The following is a 20,893-nucleotide window of genomic DNA, read 5'->3' as shown; positions in this document are numbered from 1 at the left end:
GTTAGTTATGGTTCGTATACATACCTGCATACTTTGATATCGGGTTTTAGTTCCAGTAATGATTGGTCAGAGGAAGAAGTATTAACATACTGACCGTGGCGCACTGACCTCCGAAATTTTTGCCTCGAACTTAAGTGTGAGTAGTGTTTAACCGAGGTTCATCTTCACACTTTTGTGCCCCATTATCACCAATCGCCAGCGCATCAAAGACTTCTGCCAATCAAGAATATTCTTGATATATCATTTCAAAAATCTCTCCGATCATAAAATCAGTGTCATTTTAAAAGGAATCTTCGACCTGGTGGAAATGTGCCCAGCATTGCAGACTGTCTTCAATTCCTGTACAAAATTTAACAGTCAATCAAACCCAACTCCAGAATTGTGTGAGACATCCCTTTTCGAAGGATCTGTTGTTGTGCTTTGTACGCCAACAGTGCAAAATATTTTTACTAAACTCATGCGAACACGAATTAGGGGCTGGTAATTAAATTTGACCAGCAAGTTCATTCCACATCCTGAGAGGGGAAACCTAAATCAGAGATAGTCACTTATATCAAGTGATTATAATTTTTGACATCTTTGTGGATTAATGAATCAATGGGCTGGTTCGATTTACGCTAATTTATGGGTTTATGCAGACCATGTGGTTCGAGAAGCTTTTACCGAAAACTGACTTTGCTCAGTTTCTAGGGGAGATCTTCCATTCTCTTGAGTTTTATACCTGGCTAATGAACAATGCTTACATAAAAACAAATAAACCTATACATTCTAATTAAGTTGCCTGATATTTGTATTGCCATTCCATTCAACGTTCAGGATCGCGAATGCCGTTGTCAGTTGCCGTCCTTTGAAGACATTGATCCCACCAACTACAACGATGTTGTCCTATGTGCTCAACATTTGCGGAGTCAACAAAGGATACTGGAAAACGAACTGATTCTCAGATATGCAGCGAAACCAGACGGTGCGTATTCTGGTGTCAACCAGAACAGCGTTGAAGATTTCCATCCTGTGTCGTGTTCCAGCTCCCCCTCACTCACGGACCTGTCCGTATGCTCCATGCAATCAACAGAGATAATCCTTGACCAACTCAGACAGCAAGAACAGAAGGCCGTTTGTTCTGGTGAGCCGTCGTCTGTGGAATCTCTGATTAAAAAATATGAACGGCAGGTCGATGCTCTAAAAAGTAGCTTTGGTTTGAGTTCGGATACAATGATGGATCCTTCTTTCGAAGAAAGCATGATGGATAGGCGGTTCGAGGAATCCGAACCAGAATGTGTATTTCATCTCCACCTAGCCAGTGCTGCTCAACTCCTTGGTGAACTTTACTGGAACTTGGCTGTTGCATCCAAAAGGGTCACTGAGCTTTGGGTCAAGGTAAAAGTCTACCATGAACAACTTGACTTGCTGGAACAATTGTGTGAACAAAATGCGGCTATTGACGATATGGGGCGATGTTTGGACCAAACGTATCAAAATTTGGATATCGATCTAGTTTGTGTTCAGTTCTATCAAATGGCGAAGGGGTTGGATGAGAAAACTAGTTCAGACAGCATGGAGGTGCTGGACCAACAGACGATGCGAATCAGTCTGGATCATGAGATAACATTTAATTCTCAAATGAGAAAACTTGATCACGTAAGTTTTATTCAAAATCACTACAGGAATACCCTGGTCAGCCATCTTGTCGACAGAAATGCGTTTATTTCAAAAATGATAGTTTGAAAGAGGTCGGATCTGCAGCCTATGTCGTCATTGCTAGGTGAAATAAACCTTTTGTTCCTCCAGTAGATCTCTTCCTAAGACTATCCTGGTACGAGATGCTTCTGATTTGCTAGTATTTTGAGACAGACAAAATCGCATCGCTCTAGGAAGGTGAAACTTGGACGAATGTGCCGACCTTATGTCGGCTACAGTTTTCTGAATGATTAATCAATTAAATTAAGTGAGTAATTAAAATTAAATGATTGACTAATACAATGAACCCGATTCCGGATGGCCGCTTGATAGCCTGAGGCGCCTAGCCAAACCAAAAACAAACGAACTTGCGAATCAGCCAATCTACCGAACACTGAAATCAAAGGTGCTTCGAAGAGGGTGGTAGGTTAGTGTCTGTGCAGTTGATCTGCCCTCCGGTGTGGACGAATCGGGAGTCAGGAATTGCTGTAGTATGTCCACTGTGGTTCCATCTTCCTCCGTCTTAAGTAAAGTTCTTTTGAACGTATCCACGAGTCTCCTTGCCGTGCCATACAATTGTGGGTTATATGGAGCTTTCTCACGTGTTTGCTCCCACTAGCAAGGCAAGAGTCTCTGAAAAGAGACGATGTAAACTGTTTAGTTGTCAGGATAGCCGAAATGACAGAAGACTTCCAACAACTTGTTATTGGTTGTAGCAGTTTGGCCGTTCTTGGTGTTATAACTTGAAACGAGGGGATGAAGCTTTGGAATCTACTATGCGATGGGGTGGCTCGGTTAGTCAGCAAAGCTTGGGAGCCGCAGTCAAGGTAACAACTCAACAACCTCGTTGTTGATTTGATTCAGGAATACTCCTAAACAGCCATTAGCTCGAGCAGAAAGATCCCGCGAAAAGAGAATGACTGTACGAAAAACAACCCTAGAAAAAACAACTGCAGGCTCTCTCTCTCTCTCGAGAGAGCGTGCATAACATCATCGATATTCATATTCGACAGCACTGGGTATGTATCGACACTCAGCAGTAGAATGTCTACCTATTTGTCGAAAAGCCGTGATTCAAGGCCACCATGGCGATAAGATTGCGTGAAATGTTCACTTTTGGCAGCTTCTTAGTAATCGCTTTCTACAGGTTCAGTGGTACTCCAATTTTTGATAACCCGTGGTTAAAAACGTCTTACTCAAAGACTCTCCTCACTCTGTCTTCCTGTACATACTTTAGGGTTTTTGCTAAACTGTGTCCATAGGAGGTCGGTAAAAACCCGCAACGTGTCTACCACCGTCATCATATCTCTTCTACAATAGATAGGACGGCAATATCAACCCCATGCTCAGGAGCGGAAAGTCCTATGTTCGCAGCTGAACACACATAATATAAACAAGTCCAGTCGATGGCAGGTGCCTGATCTCCCTGCTAAACGAGAGGTTGAACCTTTGTCCTCTTGCCCGCCAAACGTGCAACACCATTTATCTTCAGGTCTCTTCAACACAAAATATGAATTTTCAGGCTAGAAGTTACCGAACTCATCAGTTATACTGTGCGAAAATAATTCCGGAAATTTTGCGCGCCGTGCATAAAACTTTCAGCCCTATACAAGGGACAGAAAATTAGGTTTTACTGAAGCTAAATGTCCTAGAAACTCCCGGGTTCAGTGGATGAGTTCTGCCATTTTTACAGTTCTTCAATAACTCGAATAATTCACCTACTGAGAGAAGTTCAGTGCTTTGACATGCAATCAAGATAGTGTCTTTTGTTTCACTCTGCTTTTTCACTTGAAATTAGCCTACACGTTGGATAATTTAGAAAGCTCCAGTCTCATCATGCAACCGGATATGGGGTTTGAATGACCAAAGTTAATTTTAGAAGGGATATTCCCAAATATAAATCCGCAAATCTCGTGCTACCAGCCCGAATTTGTATTCGTATTGAGAGTGAACACATCCTCTACTTCAGAGAATCGGTTTATTAATTAATCGATCTGTCAGAGTACATGAGGCCACGAGGAGGAAGCATAGCGTCCGGTAAACCGAACGTCCCAAGAAGGTGTAGTAGGGCCACAGTTATGTTACAGTATTTTGTTCGATCCAAGATATTATCACTTTGCTTTCCACAGCATTTCTAAATCCCCTATCTCTCCAGCTCTTCATTTGTCATACTGTTCTACTTGTTCCGATATAAGCAAACCAAAAGCATTGTCCTGATTGCATACTTTATCGCTCAACGACTGTCATGTGTTGAGCTGGGTGACACACCATGTTTTACGAAAGTCAGTAGGAGAAGGGAAGTATACGGTACCATTGGAAAGCAACTATTGGCCCAAATAGTACAATTACCTGTGCATTAAATTCATCGGTAGATTAGTGCTGCTCATATGTAAGTTAATTAAGGACCCGAGAATTCCCATTTATAATAAGAGCATAGATGGGTTGACGAATATGTTTTCGGCAAGGTCTTTTCAAGTCATACAATTGCAAAGGTTAAGAGAGTATAGTTGAATGAGTATGGTGTAAATGGACAGGAAATCGAGTGAGACGACAGTGGTTACCTACTAAAGAACAATTAGTTCAGGTCACCAATAGGATGACTTGAGCTAGTCAGCCCGGGGAGGGTGCCGTAGTTGTGTGTTCAGCACAAGGTGCATATGTGAGGGGAGGTGAGTTGGACCATGGTAAGTACCACACACGAACAAAACGCTTTTGCCGACAAAGGATCGGGTCGCGATGTCGAATAGCGATAGCTTCAGCCACTACAATTGTGCTCTGCTGTACTGATCTGGGTTGATTAGCCGGCGCCTTGTTAACAACGTGGAAGCTTTGACTGGGTATCACGTTGTGTGCAGTGTCAGCTAAATGTTGTGCTACCGAACTGGTTATCGTCCTCCTAGTACCATAAGCTAGCCAGGTTGGATTGTGTTCCTTCATTCTTTGGTCGAGTTGCCTAGTCGTGCGTCCGACGTATTCCGCTGCACAGAACCAACAGAATGAGTGAACTAACATATTTTGGGCGTGGACAGGCACAAACGATTGCTTGTGAACCAGGTTCAGAGGGTTGCGGCCGGAAAAACTTTGTTCAGACTGATGGAAAGTCTTCTGTTCAGTAGATCAGCTGATATATTTTTAATCGGGAGGCTAATGTAAACTGGTTTCCTTCCAGCTGTGGCTGTGATGGTGTTTGCTTCCTCCCTGTTCAAAGGCTTTGTAATAAACCTGTCGGGGAATCCATTGTCTCTCAGGAAGTTGGTGAGAGTTTGGAATTCTTGTTCCAGTGCATCCTCAGAGCATATTTTCTTCGCTCTGTTAGTTAGGGTATGGATCAGGTTCCGTTTCTCTTTTGGTGGCACGAGGCTGCTAAATTTAATGTATTTCCCGGACCAACTGGGTTTTCGGTACACGGATTGCTTCAGTGTAACATCGTGACGTTCGAGGCCAACATCTAGGAAGTGAGAGAAGTTGTCGGTTTCTCCTTCCAAAGTGAATTGAATGGCAGTGTGGGCCTTATTGAACTGTTGTTGAAGCGATTCCAATTCACCTTTATTGTTAACAACAGCGAAGACGTCGTCTACATATCGGCAGTAATACTGCATATTCTCTACGCTAGTCTTTAAGGGACCATTTTCAAGTTTACTCATGAAAATGTCGGCTAGCATTGGGCCCACTGGTGAGCCCATGGCCAGTGGTGCACCCATCTGAGTCCCAACTCAACCCACTCAACCCACTCCCACTCAACCCTGCACTGACGATATCACCTCGATTGGTGATGAAACGTTTTGGCAATCCAACTGCCAAGCTCGGAGAACAGACCAACAACCAAACTTGCGATTCTTTGTATGTAATGCTTAAATATAAAATTCCTGACCAGCATGTTTCCACTGCGATTCACTTCCTAAGGAGCGATCACCTTGTTTAATTAATCAATTCATAGTAAATTTGTGAGTTACATTTGCTTTACTGTATGATCAGAGATGTTGCAGATCAGTCACTTGAACTGAGTGAACATGGTCAGGTGAATAGGACTTATGAAATTGCAGAGTAGCCAATCTATTCTCGGTGGTATGTCAACTGTGATACTCTTGATGTCTTGCTACCATACCACACCCAAAGGAGGTCGCCCAAGTCTGGAGAGAAGTAATCAAGGAGGGGGGATCGGGTTGAAACTACGGATTTTAGTTTATAGAATCTGCGTCTTAATCACCGGGCCATCTCCAGCTCAAGCAGATCCACTGGCTATTGATTGCCCAGTTGTTGATTCCTTCATTGATTCTGGCAACTGGAGTGCACATGTATCGTCATCAGCTGGGAACAAGTCATCAGTATTTAACACCATCGGGTAACAAGCACTACACTGGCATCTACAGAAATTTTACCAAGTCAGTATGTACGCAATAACTACTACTGAAATAGTCCGTTTCGGGGAGTTTACTCCATCAGACATCCAGAATTGACGATTAAATGATTTCTCATCTCCAAATATCACTTCGGAACCAGACAATAGGGAACGACTAAAACGTCAAACAAGTATTTTTGCATCAATATTGAATTTAACTTCTAAAAATATCTACGGGAATATTTTAGCACTTCAAATATCCCCACTGTCATTCTGTAAGTAACGATACATTTGACTTTGATAAAGAGTAGACAATTGGTTAGAATAGATTCACAATCGTCCACCTTCTGAGAAACCCAAGTTGAATGTGAAGCGTGCGCGTCAGACATTTTTATAGATTATACAGAAAACTACGCCCATATGAATCCTTCCGTTTGTTCTCAAGAATCTTCTGAATAGTAAGCATCAGAGTAGTGATCGTGACGAACAAACCTATTTGGACCCAGGTTACATATCCTCCGAAGAAGGAGCGAAAGATGAAATTTTCAGTGGGAAAATTATGTTCGTTTTTGGTTCCAGTCAGGTGGAACTAATTTCTTTTTTCTATTCTTAATGTATATTCCATTGAAGCTCGTGCTTTTACAGAGTTATTTGGAAACGGTTGGATAGTCTTAGCATTTAGTTTTGGTTACCGTACATTAGGTAAAGCCACAGATCAAAACTAATAGAAGGATAATTCTATCGATAATGACAAGAAACATTTGTTAAGAGTTGCCCTGTGTGCGTAAGATCAACCACAGCCGGGGAACGTGCAGAAGATTACTGGATTGTGTAGAAATGACCCCATGAATGCCCCGTTACCATGTGTCTTTTTAAAACCATTACAAGTATTTGTGTCATTTCGTCCCACTATTATTATCTGACCGGTAGGTTTCACAAAAAATTGTATTGCCTCATTACGTATGCAAAATAACAGGGGAACTCGGGGGAAAAAAGTAAAAAACTTGTTCCAGTTTGGTTACTTTGACCAAAGTAAGCATAGTTTGTCAGCGTTGCAGACGAACAGGACAACTTGCCTGAATCTGATAGCCTGTGAAGAGATCTGTTATGTTCTTGAAAATGCTCAGTAGAGCCCGAGCTCAAACCATTACAGCGCAACTCAGCAGCAGCACTGTACACTCCGTTACAACTAAGCTTTTAGAAGTGTGAGGAATAGATACAGCCCCAACTGATACATATTCTGTGTGGATATTCTGTCTTGGTAGATTCATCCAGATGGGAAAAGGGACAAGTCGAAAATCATTAAGCCAGTGCCAAAGATAGTTTACCTGTGTCAAAATGAAAAAAAATCAAGATATCCTAAAAAAATTGAATGCCGGCAAAAACTACATGACAGATTACGGGAACGGTATACTTAGTTTCTTTGATAAAGTAGGCCCAATGAATGTTACGGAAATGTGAATAGCGATTGATACGTCAAACATGACGATTACCGCGACAGTTCAAAATACTCTGTATGTCAGGTTTACTCCGTTTATCCGACAAATGGGTGATGCACCAACTACAACAAGAGACCAAAAACATGATTTGCGCGTTACTATTAAAAGGAATAAGTACACAGCCCGGAAGTTAAGTGTGGAAATTTTGAATGCCGTACATGTGGGAGCAGTGGATCTCACTGATTTGCGAATTAAACGTGTATTCATATAATCGATCGGGAAGAATGAATTTCTAAGCATCACGCTGCGGAACAGCTGATCACCTAATTGGTTATTCCATGTGAAAACAGCCAGCGTTTCTATCGTAGTCCTAAGAATGCCTACTAACCCTTGCAAGGAATCAACAAGTGCATACTGAAACACAGAATTGTGACCGATAAACGCCTTTGACGCGTCCGATAAAGCACGTATTTCGGCAGCATGTTGTTTAGTCTTAGAGAACGCTGTCGGCTACTCGAGTTTGATTTCTCTGATTCAAACGGATTTAGATTTCATCACATGCTGATGAGATGTCGTGGCACACATTGATGCGCTGGTGCATGAAGCGCGCGGATGTCACCAAGATGCCAACACGGGCTCTGGGCTTACCGCAGTCAGTAATTTTTGCACGTAAGAGCGTTCGCTGCGGCTGAATCCGTGGGCTCATCGTCACTAGTAGGCCACGCTGGTATGCGAGCGAAGCATACTGTTGGTGGCCCAATGAGCTCGCCTCTGCAGAGCGAACGTAAAATGGGATCGGTGAGCAGACTGTACTCAAGCTTTCGCACATCGGCCGATCATCCCTGGCTGGTTTGATGGTTTTCACATCCTACCCTCGAGGATCCAGATTGTATAAAGATGAGACTACTACATACGCCAAACAAATGTTTCAGTCGGTTGAGATGGAGATTGAACTGCGTGTGTAAGGCTAGTTTTTGCATGACCAGTAAAACGCAAACTTCAAACCTCACCCAACCTATCAACTGCCCTGAGTATAATTTAGAAGTCGACTACTATTTTACTCGTGTGTTGGGGACTCATTGTGCTCTACGCTATTCAAAAGTTGACAAGTCTACTAACGAGTCTTCTCTGGTCTCAAACGGTTTCCATTTTTACAAGAAACACCCGACGACCATGAGAGTTTTGCTAGACAGATTTCCAGTAATCAGAATGTGAATGACGTAAATTTTTAGGTGGTAAAGCTGCGTATACTTCTTTGCGTGACAATCAAGAAGAGTTTGGATTGGGAAAGTGGTCTTGAAGTTGGGAAAGATCTTCAATACAACTCTCCAATCTACTTCTAAGGTTGAATGAACAGAAGTCACCTGCGTCAACATCTTAATGACTTGTGATTGACAACTAGACAAAATTAATTTCAAATCAGATATACTTCCTGCTGGTCTTCCCTACGAAGTTAATGACATGTTTTTCCAAAGAGTCTATCAAGTTCTTTATTTTTTTGGATGAGTAAACTGTCTCTTTTTTCCCACCGTTTTATTGCAAACAATACAAGTAAATTGAACGGCTCGATTGCAGAAATAAACGCTAACAGTGTGAGCTAAGTGTTGTGAATCTGTGAAATACGTAAAATATTACAACATGTAACTGCTTTTCTTTCTCTTCTTAGGCAATAGAAAAATTCACAAAATTTCCAGATCTAGCAAATTTGATTCGAGAGAGGCTACTGCAGTATCTTCCATCAAAACCAACCGTAACTCAAATGGACGTTGAAATGGATAATTTGACCTGGGCAAGGTCGGGTTCACAGACATCTGTAGAAGAGTCCCTGAAAGATATCTCGTCCATCCATGAGGTGGCTTCTGAACCCAGTAGTCCCAATAAAAGTGATTCAGACTCGGGAGGAGAAGGAGAGTATGTGAAAAATTCCGAGGATCTCATAGAACATCTGGGAAAAGCACATGGCTCACCAAATAGAAAAGTGAGCAAGGAAGTTGAAGACGTCGTGGAAGAGATGGATCCGGTCCCCGAAGTAACTGTGGTTGATGAACAGCATGGTTCACTTGAGCATACACGTAAAGAAAGCACTGCGAATGTGGTTTTAGATGCTGAAGAACAGGAAAATCAGCTGAACTCAATCTCATGTTCGGTAACCAGTATAACGGAGGAACAAACTGATCTCGGAGATTTTGAACGCGGAGAAGTCTGCCCACGGCCTGTTCCATCTCCATCGGACATCGATCTCAAGCTGGTATTGCATCCAAGCCTACAGTCAGTTTCTAAAGCGCTACTCACTTATGTTGACGTCATGCAATCAAAGGCTCAACGTTATCTGGAGTGTTGCATAGTGGAAAAGGAGCGTTTTTCCTTGAAACGAGATGCGCTATTGCTTCGTGAAAAAATTGCCCAGTTGGGGGATTGGACTGATACGATGTGAGTTATGATTAACGACTTTAATTGTTGTTTGACAGTCATTCCATATATCTAACGTTTGGTGTTCAAAGCCAGATCTCATCCGTTTTTATCTGGAAGGTCAGTTGAGATGTAGGAGATACCGCTCATAAAGGAGATCTGCAAAACCCCTCTTTTTAAACTACCATCCACCTCAGTCATACTAAATTCCTCGCCGTGGTGCTGATCACCATCCCAAGCGCCTTAGACAAGAGGACAACAGTGTTGATTTGCAACAATTTCACGAAATAATATGGTGTTGCACTTCCGTTTGCTGCATTGGAGAATCTGAATCTCGCCTCGAAAAACATTTTCGAAGCACCTGTCTCCATTTTGTCTTAGCTGCAGACATTTCCTTTGCCAATTCATGACAAAGGCATGAAACTTACTATCAACACGCTGGGTGGAATTGTTCTGCATGAGTCTCAAGGTCATCTGGTGGTTTGTTTCCGATGTTTGTCTGTGTCAGTTGGATTTTATTGGAGGCATCCTGTTACTCACTCATATATTGGGTTGTTTTTGTGAGAAGACCTTCTTTAGGAGTTCGTAGAGTCAAACTATTTGCCTGTTCCTCAGGAGTGTCTGCAAGTCGATGATTAATAAAGTCGACTTAGATATTAATAACAGTCAGTTGAAAAGCTTGGGATTTATTCGACTGAGTGTTTTCCCAGGTGATTTACATACAGTATATACCTTCTGTTTTATGAAGGTGCCCTATAGGTGAGGTAACCTTTTTTCCGATATCTTTATCCATGTGAGAAAGCTTCTGAGCAAAGATGTATGAGTTACCATCCTTGATGGTACCCTAGACATAGTGTACCCTCGAGAGAACAGAGGACAGCTGCTGACGTTCGTTTTTGCACAAGCAGCCTTAGAACGCCATCACATTGAGTGTGCTTTGAGATGGGACCTGTTCAGTGTTACGGCTCGTGCTAAGTACAGACCTACCAGGAGAGGACATCCATGGAGAACCCGTGTCCAATTCAAGCGAGTACGATTTCTGAATCTTAGATAGTATCCAGTGTTCAAGATCACCCACTGGCAACATTTTGTTTCCAACGGCAAGACGCATTTTGTAGCGAGAAAAGTAGGGAACGAAAACATGCCTCAGGAATGAAAAACCAAGGATACCTTACCCTGGAAACCCTGAAAATTCTTTGTATTTCAGGTTACTTTTTCCAAAGAGGCTCTCTCAAAAAGATATTGCAAAGTTTAGCTGAATTGACAGATATTTGACTAGATTTTAGCTGAGTATGCGGGAAGTAGCGAAGGAACGACCAAACATCGCCTTCAGTTTACACATAGGAGAATTCAAAAAGCTTAAAAATCCTCCGTTCTCATTGTGTTCATTAGAATTTTTGTTTGGTCTACGGAGAATTTTATTGCCACCGTAGAAGGGTGAAAAAAATCGATACTTTTGTTCAAAAAACCAGAAGATTCAGTTTGGTTTACAAAGCCAAAGAAAGTGTGTGGTGAAAATTACCGATCGTACGCTTTCTGACCTTTGTGTTTGCTACCTTTGGGAGATCACATCTTGTCGATTTCATTTCCCGCAAACAACCCGTGCACGTAACCCCTCGCGAGAACATTACTTGTGGTCTGGGAATAACCATCTTACAGAAGGCAGCGTTAAAATCGGACAAAATCCTAAACGGACATACTGATGAACACCGGTCATTCCACTGCGTATCCATGTACAAGGGGGAGCCGAATTTGACGTCGTGTGAAAGCCACGGACTTTGACGTTAACCTGAAGAAATAAGATTGACTGATAAACACGCAATGGCCAGTTGACAGCCACTGGCCAGAGTAATCATCGTTTTCTGATGGACGATCACCAGAAGTGGCTCTTTTAAGTCAAGAAGCTGATGTTACTCATCATTTATTCAGGTTTCGGTGGCGCATCATGCTACTCTCAAATAAAATGACATACACAGAGGATTTCATCTACCGTCAGATTGCACTTTTTAGTGCATTAAGTGCTGGTTAGAAATAAATGCAAACTTACCTAAAGCGACTAAAGGTCTTATCCTTAGTGCAGGTTTGATTCTACCCAATCAGACGTGCCCACAAGCTGTACAAGTCAAGGTAATTTTGGTCGCACCTGATTTGAACGATGTGCTTGCAGCACAGTAAGACCTGATAGAAGTCCGTGAGATCAGTTTTCAGGGTGTTAAATTCCCAAGGAATCAAGACGAAAAAGTCTTGTTTGATCACTATTTGGAGCTTCACTCTTTGGAATGAATGTCGTCTCGCTTTCATTTTACTTGTCCTGTACAGTATTAATAGCTGTCCGTCAGGCCGCATTCAAGGGTGTTGGCTAAATTAAGCCCCCTGAATCTGATTTAGTCACCGAATCCAAATGGTCGCTTGTGGTTGGGATAAATGGAATTTGCCAAGTGTTCTAGTGTGCTGTCAGTTCAGCGTCAGTGCGGAGGAAGCACACCGCATTGTTTATTGTGCTTTCCACAAAGCCCTATTTTGGCATCCTTTACCTTCTCGGGCCCATAGACAGGATGTTGTCGTGATTGTCAACATGAATGCTGTAGTCGTCTTGAGGAAGTATAAAACACCAGTTTTGATTGGTTAATTTAAATCCGAGCCAAGAAAAACCGAGTCTTTATGGGACTGTAATCTCGCGACATCTCATCCGACCGCCCAATCTGATCACGCTGAATATGGAGTAGATATTGACAGCACGAAGAATGTGGTGAAATAACACAGAAATGAACGTGGAGAAGATAATAACGATCGATATAATGGACATTTCATCACAATGAGTAAAAAATCAATGAGCTTCGAGAGAGGTCGAGTTGGCTGAACCTATGTCAAAACGGTGGTGGCATGTGAAGAGAAGAGTAGGACGAATCGGTTTTGTGGGGCGTGATTGATCCCAGCTTAAGGTCAAAATAAACACTATATTATTTGGAAGCTCAGGTCAGGAGTAAGTTGGCCATGACTTCAGTCCAGCGCAAGTGCGTCCAGTGGGCTTGACAACTGACAATTCGGAACGAGTGTTGCGTAGTTCGCGAAAGTGCTTTTCGGAACGTTGGTGATCGTTTTGAATATCACCTTGGGCGATACGAACTGAAAAATTCCTTTCGGTTTTTACACGTGCAGTTTAAGGTGGGCATTTAGGTTTTGTGGTGGTGTTCTTGTTCATGTGGTCCGTTAGAATAAATCAGTCGCTAGAATTGAGGACACCGCAGAGCGCTTGCCTAAGTTGTTACTATTCAAAAAGGCAAATAAATTTCTCTCATGGAGTAAGGAAGAAGGCCTTCGCTGCGGAGTTATTTCTTAGAAAACGCCAACTAGACAGCTATATACTATGGGACAAAAAATTGAGGCCCTCGTTTTTAAAAAAACCGAATACTTGTCTTCTTTCTAAACCCGTCTTCTGCGGAGTTTTTCTTAGAAAACGCCAACTAGACAGCTATATACTATGGGACAAAAAATTGAGGCCCTCGTTTTTAAAAAAACCGAATACTTGTCTTCTTTCTAAACCCGTCTTCTTGAATCTTCCAGGATATTAATTGACCATCACGCAACAGTAAACTATTGCTGCAAAGGAGTTCCACAACTTCCGCGATAAATCCCATCTTCCATTGAATCAAGGCGGAGTTACAAGCAAACCACATACTACTCGAATGCCCAATCAGTAATATCCACCTTTACAAACCTTCCCCCTTTAAAGGTCGCTTGCACGACACCAATTTCCATTTACCTCCGTTAGATCAGCCCTGTTCGGCATCTCTTCGGGTGTATCATGCCAGTTCCGCCGTTATCCTTTGTAGTTTTGCTTTAGTATGCTCATATTAGGCACAGCCTCCCACTTAAGGTAGCGCGCAAATCACCAACTGATGTAGCTTTGTTTTAGTTTAGATACATTGCGATAAACAGAAATAGTTGTCCTGTGAGTACTGGTCAGTTAACCACATTTCAGAATCAGGTAACTTAATGTTCCAGTGATCACCAACTTGGTTTGAACTCTTCGGTGGGCAGTCACACTTCTCCTTTGGTTTCTTAATTTTGCGGTTTATTAAACATCGTTTAGAGTTCAGCGTACGTAAATGGAATGACACGTTTCACCCAAGGGCTAGAGGTAGCCAAGCAACATAGTCCGGGCTTCCGTTTTGATAAGTTTCTGGACGGTAGTGAGGTATTTAATTCCTCCAATAGCCTATTCATTTTTCGGACAGTCAGGAGGTCCGGGTGGAATTGCAGGTGAACAGATTACTTGTAACGTCGGTGCCCACGATAAAAAACCGGGTCGTTTGGTCCATTTCAACCAACTGTTCTTTCTTCAACCTGTGTGGATATTTCGAGAGTTCAAGGTTTCTTTGCAACGCCACTGTCAGTCTAATGTACTTGACAGTTGCTGGAGTGTTACTCGCTTTGGTGTTTCTCCTTGACAAGAAAAGACACATACACCTCTTTTTCAGAGAACAAGTTCTAAAATCTTTCTTCGTAATCCAGTGTTTCTAGTCTCAATCGTTCTGATGTAGTCTTTGATCCCGGACTAGCGATTGTGTTGTTCTTGCATTGCACAAATTGTGGGCGATGAACTTTCGAAATTCTGCGCAATGGTGACTAATCCAGCGGCTGTATAATATCACGTATCCTCGACCCCAACGAAGAGTCTCCTGCAGATTCAACCTCACTTTAAATCTCACTGATTCACGATCTACACCACAAATAGCACTGCGAATGACCTTGAAATTTCCAAGAGATTTTTCGCCGGATAATGATAAAGTCCAAAAGATATCCCGGTCTGTTTATTGAGCGCATCCAAACTGTCTTCCAAGCATTGAAACATGAATGATATCCGGTTCTGTAGTGAAACATATGGTAACCAGACGTCAGCCATGTGCCCTAATGACTTCATATCTGAAAAGCCCATTTAAATATTGTTTGGATACTCGTAAGGTTGCTGAAAACTCCTCGACAGGCCACGACGGGTTTTTTCCTTCTCAAAGGTTCATCAGATAAGCGCATTTCGAGAGTTTCCGTCAACCTTATGATCCACTTTAGCCCAAACTGTATGAAATTTCCAAGATGCACTCATTCGCACACCGTCTTAACTTGAAGGGCAGACTGAACTGAAAAATATCATAAACAGGAGATTCAGCTGGAATCTATAAGAGTCGACTTTAAACAGTACGACATTTCTCACAGATCGCATTGCGCCACAACTGCTGTTAGCATGTAGACTCGCTACTCAGTTCTCCAGAGTCCTTTCTAGCATGTGTAAAGTTTGTGGGACAAAGCCTCGGCCATTAGACTTGCAGGATCGTTAAATTATTCAATCCTATTCAGCATAAGGTGGCAACTTTGTTTGTTATGCAGCGGCGACAAAGGGCGGCAGTTTGAAAACTGAAACGCGGCACATTTATTCAGCAGACTATTGTTGATTTGGATGACTCTTTGTAGATTAGCGCACTTGTTTGGATTGGGTATTTAACTTCCCTCTTAAATTTTGTCTTTCGATCCCACCGTCGGTAAATCACACATTTCAAATGTGCTAATTTAACTTCAACCCGTATCTATGGTGACCGCGTCTAAATGTTTGGTTAATCCTTCATTTTATTTCAAATGATTCAACTTCAACCCGTATCTATGGTGACCGCGTCTAAATGTTTGGTTAATCCTTCATTTTAAAGAAAAAGCAGCAATTTCTCTAGGAAGTTTCGCTGAGCTCCACTTACAACCTCTAGGTAACTCACTAGAATTGTGAAAACCTAGTGACTTTCCATCAACCAGTGCTCGTCAAATGGCAGCATCCAGTGGGAGCCCCGACTGACTTGTCGAGTATTTCCATCTCACAGAAAGAGCGCCGATGTTTCCAGTCCGCGCCGCATATCTTCCGAGATTCATGAAATAGTATTACGGACAACATTAATGAGTTTGAAACGGCTGCTTCCAAGATTTACAGCATGGATTGACGTCACCCAAAGAATGAAAGTCAGTGGCATTGTTGACGTCAAATGTCAATTTCCTAATACGACAAGCAAAAGCTTCTTTGCAGTCCATGAAAATGCTGTCTTTTATCTGCTTAGGTTCAGGTAATAATTCAGTTTTTCCAAAACTGTCTGCAAAAATAAGTCAATTATATGAACAGACAGTCTTTTTGCATGTGATTCGATGATTATTAAGGGGAGTCACGAAACGTTGCAATTTGTCTTTCTTGGAGAGAAACCTTCCAGATCAATGTATCATTCACGAGTATTAAATTAACCGAAGTATAAAATATACCAAAGAGTGACAATCAAAGTCCGCCCTTAGTTCATGTGACGTCATAATTCAATTGGATATCTGGTTCCAATAATTTGACCCCAAGATTTGGTTCGCGCGACGTTAGTGCCAAATACAACATTGGATCAAGTGCTCCTGGAACACGATCGACTAACGGCGGGTTTCAAATGTGATGGATGGTTAAAATGGGCGAGTTAGCGCAAACCAGCTTGCGTGTGTGCTCGCGCTTCAAAGTAGGTGATTAGACGCGAATGCGCGTATATAAAGGGTGAAGGTGTCACGTAGAATTACCAGGAGGGGTGTTGTGACCGAATAAATCGGGAGTATAAAACGACAGCTTCATTTGAGAGAAAAGAACGGAGCTGAAACGTTTTCATCTGTGTCCCGAAAAATTATGGCAATGGGCAAAAACGTCTTTAACTTAAGTGCGAAAGAAAACCAAGATGAATCTTATTTGAAGGGCGAAGCCAAAAGGTTTGCTTTATTTTGAGCAACCATATGTTTCATGTGAGCATTGCAGGCACGTGTTTCGGGAGGCTAACATTAACGCAGGAAAAATGACTCAGTTTCCCGATGAATGTTACTTCAAATCCCCTACCCTCATTTTCCACAGGTTAAAGTTAGACGTTGAGCTTTTGTTGCTAATTTGTTCCAGTAAATCGGAGCATATAGATATGGATTGGTACAATAACGCAGCTTTCACCATTCGATTTCCGTTCTTTAAACATCCATTTCAGGTGTGATAACCTGAATTCCCTATTACCTGAACTGATGCCCAGAGCACACGGGAAGCTGCCGTTTCCAACGCGACAAACTGAGGAGGACGGTAAGGATATATTTGTTGTGGAAGAAGATCGAACGCTGGTAGCGAAGACTTATCGATTCAGTCTATTACTGAAGGAAATTCAGGCTTCTACCCAACTGTTATCGGAAATTACAAAATCGGACAAACGAATTTACCAAACAATGTTGGATATGGAAGGAACTAACTGTTATGACGAGCTAGCCAACTTCATTGTGACAACTATGGGAGGTATCGTTTTGTCGGAAGAAGAGGGACCCGCTGATTTTGACCTTGAATCCGAAAAGGTTACAGAAAGTGAGAGTTTGTCAGATGCTGAAGAAAAATCGACAAAAAGGGAGCAAATTCATTTCAAAATAACGGAAGATATTCAAAAACGTTGGAACAAACTTCAAAGACTGAAAGAATCGCGCCAAACACGATTTGAAACAGCCAAAGGAATCAATATATTCTACCGAAAAATCGAACAGTTTAACTACCAAATCGCAGAAAAATACATTATTTTGTTATCCACAGATGAGCTTGGTACTGATTTAAACAGTCTGATTCAGCTTCAGAGAAAACTATTCGCTTGGGAAGAAGACATGGAACACCTTGGGCTGGGGGTAGAAGAGCTCCGGAATCAGGTGGTAGATCTACAGAGCAAGTTAAGGAATGAAGCTCCTGGTCGTCGAGACTTACGTCTTATATCCAGTGAGTGGTTGGCAGCGGAAGAAGTTGGACGGGTTTTTATGGATTTCGAAACAAACTGGGACGAGCTTCAGACAGCACTGAACGAGAGACAAGAGAAGTTGCTTATCTCTGCGGAGCTCCAGCACTTTCTACAGGTAAGCCAGATTTATTGTAGACAAATTTCCTTAAGTGATGTAAAGAATGCTGTCAAATGATGAGAGAATCATTGAGCTTGAGTCTTTTTTTGGAATTTTTCAGGGTAAACCGAGGTCAAGTATCAATATTAAGTCAAGGCAACAGGTATTTCTCTTTGGAAAGTCACAATATGTTCAGTACACAAGCTTCATTAATTCACATTTACTTCGTAAAACAGTTTTCCCAAGCATACTTTGTGGAAGCTAGATTCCTGATAGTTGCTTGATCGAGGCATTTGAGAATGATCCGATATTCCGAATGAACATACCGACCATTTCGGCAACCATGTGGGTGGTCCGTATCTGAGGTACCTGGCAGACTAAACACTTGCAAGTAGCCACCAGATTCGAAGGATTGGTGTACTCATCGGTGCCCGTTGGGGCAGGTCTCTCGTAGTTCTAGCCCGATTGTCCTGACTAGTGCACATCAAAAGGGTGACCCAGTAATCACGGGTTCTGCTCTTACTGAGGACCATTAGCAGTAACACTTCCGACACTTGTGATGCGGACGAACGAGAATCGTGATTCCACGGCTGAAATTACCATTCACAAGAGAATAGCTTGTGTATTCGTTAGATGGAATCGTGAAAAGTGTAGGTGAGATAGAGTGCTTACGGAAATTTTCAATCGTTACACCGAACAAACCGCACAAATTACAAATCAGCAAAAACCACATTGTCCTGGGTCGCCACCATCACATGTCACACGGATGATGTGAAACGTGAGTTCTCTTTGTCCCTTTTCGTGCGCTTTACCGACTAACTGTCCCTGGTTATTAGGGAAATTCATCAAAAAAGTCTAGGCCACATATAAAAACATAGAAAACTTTGACAGCCCACGACCGGTTTCACCCTTCTCGGGGCTCATCAGGTAGGCGCAGTCCCCGAGTTTCCGTCAAACTTATGATCTACTTGAACCCAGATTGGACTGTTTTCGAGAAATACACTCATTTGCAAATCAATTTGATTTTCACGACAGACTCAACTGAATCTCTCTTTTATGAAATTCTACAACTGAATGTGTTGCGCACAGGCCACCTCGTAATTCAGTTGGCTCGATATTCGAGACATCGCAGTATATTTTCATAAAGGAAACTACTCACAAGGTTGCTGATGGACGAAACCGGTCGTGGGCTGTCGAAGAGTTTTCGGAAACCTTGTGAGTAGTTTCCTTTATGAAAATATACTGCGATATCTCTAATATTGTGCCAACTGAATCATGAGGTGGCCTGTGTGCAGCACATTCATTTGTAGATTATCATAAACGAGAGAATCAGGTGAGTCTCTTTTGAAAACCAAACTGATTTGCAAATGAGCGTACTTCTCGAAAACCATTTCGGTCCTTGAATCGCAATGTGAAATGAACGCATAACTTGAGGAAGCCGAGTGAAATACATTTTTCTCAAGGGCAATGATCGATAAAGAAACAACTTGGTAAATTTTGTTGATGATAGAAACTGAATCAAGCACCATTGTCCTGGTGTTAATTTTGTTTGGGATAACAAATGGCCTCTTTGGTATTAAGAAACCTGAAAAGTGCGGTGAACTGGAACGTTCACTCAAATTGCTGTAAGAATATCGAACACAAAATTTCATCTTATTATTGAGGCTCAAAAACCCACACAGACTCTATTTCACAAGGCTGCTTCCAGAGTACTTTCAAAGAGAGGTTGCTCTAATACATCAGATTTTTCTACCCATCAAGTAATCCATTCCGGGAAACAGTTTGTCTGGACAAAAATTCACCGACCGTTTTGACAGAAGATATAAAAAAAGTTTTCAAAAGAGCTGGTCAACTCAAAATCGTGATATCCGACCACTAATCCAATGATTAACTTGTCAGACGGCGCTGCTTCACTTTTGGGTTCCACCTGTATGAGACTGGCAGATACTGCTCAGATCTACACACATACTCTTAAGTGAACGGATATAATTCTCCACGTCTAGTAATGTCATTCCAATACAATAGATTTTGTAGCCGGTTTTTCGTCTCGGACTGTCCGGCTGAACTTTGTTGGCTTTTGTCTCAAAACCAAAATGGAGTCCGGATACCAGCATGGTAGATATAATGAGCTGACTGTACAAATGCAACAGTTTGTGCTTCACTCAGTTAGGATTGACCTCAAATTCACAGGGGCATTTTGTGGATAACAGTAACTTTTCCTATGCAAGTGCAGTCAACCTCAGTGATGAACTCCGTACGGTCGATTGTCACCAATATGCATCTCACGACAACCAATTACCAATCCATCATGTCGGTTTACACTGTGAAATGGCAGTCTTTCATTCGCAAAATTGTTCGGATTCACTGTCACATTTCGGATTGCTTGCACAAAATTTGAGCGCAGTTGGTAAACACTTGTGCACTTCTTTCATGATGAGATGAAGTTCCGAAGAGCTTCCTCGGAAAACTCGTGTCGAATGGCTGTTGTCTTGGAAGTTGGCCCACGGGATATAAATGATTCATGTTTTACCAGTAGCCAAAATTCTTGAGTAGCCCTGTAGTCACATGTTCTGACAGTTCTTGCTTTAAGAAGAAGCCCCTTGGTAAAATGTTTCCCCCTAAATCGCGCAAATTTCGAATACCGATCCCGGTTAAGCCAAAATTTAGCTGCGATAAAAGGTTTCATAATTATTGGACTTTCAGCTACTTCCACAGAAAGTACTTACTACCTACTGATAACTGATTGCGTGAGTACAACACCTAAAAAGTGACAATCCGCTACTCACTGGTCACTGACTTACGTGCCAAAATCTGGTACCAGTTTTTTCCTAGAGGGTTTTACTCCGTGTGTATGAGATTAATCACAAATGTCGAAAAACCGCTGTCCACCTTACCGCGAAAACGTCGTAAAACTATAGTTGGATACGTTTCTTTGACGGCGAGTTCCTGCCAGATTAGCGGGTGTTTTGTGCTCGATTCACGCGCAGTCAGAATGACCAAGGATAACGATAACAAATTATTGAGCACGTTTGGCATCAACCAGGAAACCGAATAACTTTGGCTACTTGTCAAGAAGTAACTGGTTCACATCATCAATAGAACGGCCTGCGCTGACAAACTCAGGTCA

General features: G+C 42.1%; 2 protein-coding genes across 2 annotated transcripts in view; one reads left to right on the top strand and one right to left on the bottom strand.

Annotated features, from left to right (window-relative positions):
• The window catches only part of T265_02247 (hypothetical protein), a gene marked incomplete at both ends in the record, with an annotated part of 59,540 nt that extends 54,926 nt beyond the window's left edge, over positions 1-4,614 (bottom strand). Inside the window, one exon of the mRNA XM_009166451.1 lies at positions 4,370-4,614. Coding sequence (XP_009164715.1) covers positions 4,370-4,614 — 245 coding nt within the window. The remainder of the gene's footprint in view (positions 1-4,369) is intronic.
• The window catches only part of T265_12962 (hypothetical protein), a gene marked incomplete at both ends in the record, with an annotated part of 46,502 nt that extends 28,718 nt beyond the window's left edge, over positions 1-17,784 (top strand). Inside the window, 3 exons of the mRNA XM_009166511.1 lie at positions 817-1,638; positions 9,122-9,885; positions 16,893-17,784. Of these exons, the coding sequence (XP_009164775.1) occupies positions 817-1,638; positions 9,122-9,885; positions 16,893-17,784 (2,478 nt within the window). The remainder of the gene's footprint in view (positions 1-816; positions 1,639-9,121; positions 9,886-16,892) is intronic.
• Between the last annotated feature and the right edge of the window lie 3,109 nt (positions 17,785-20,893).

Source organism: Opisthorchis viverrini (genome assembly GCF_000715545.1).
Source record: "Opisthorchis viverrini unplaced genomic scaffold opera_v5_26, whole genome shotgun sequence".
NCBI classification, from domain to species: Eukaryota; Metazoa; Platyhelminthes; class Trematoda; order Opisthorchiida; family Opisthorchiidae; genus Opisthorchis; species Opisthorchis viverrini.
The sequence above is the reverse complement of the archived record's forward strand: the minus strand, read 5'-3'. Positions and strand labels throughout refer to the sequence as shown.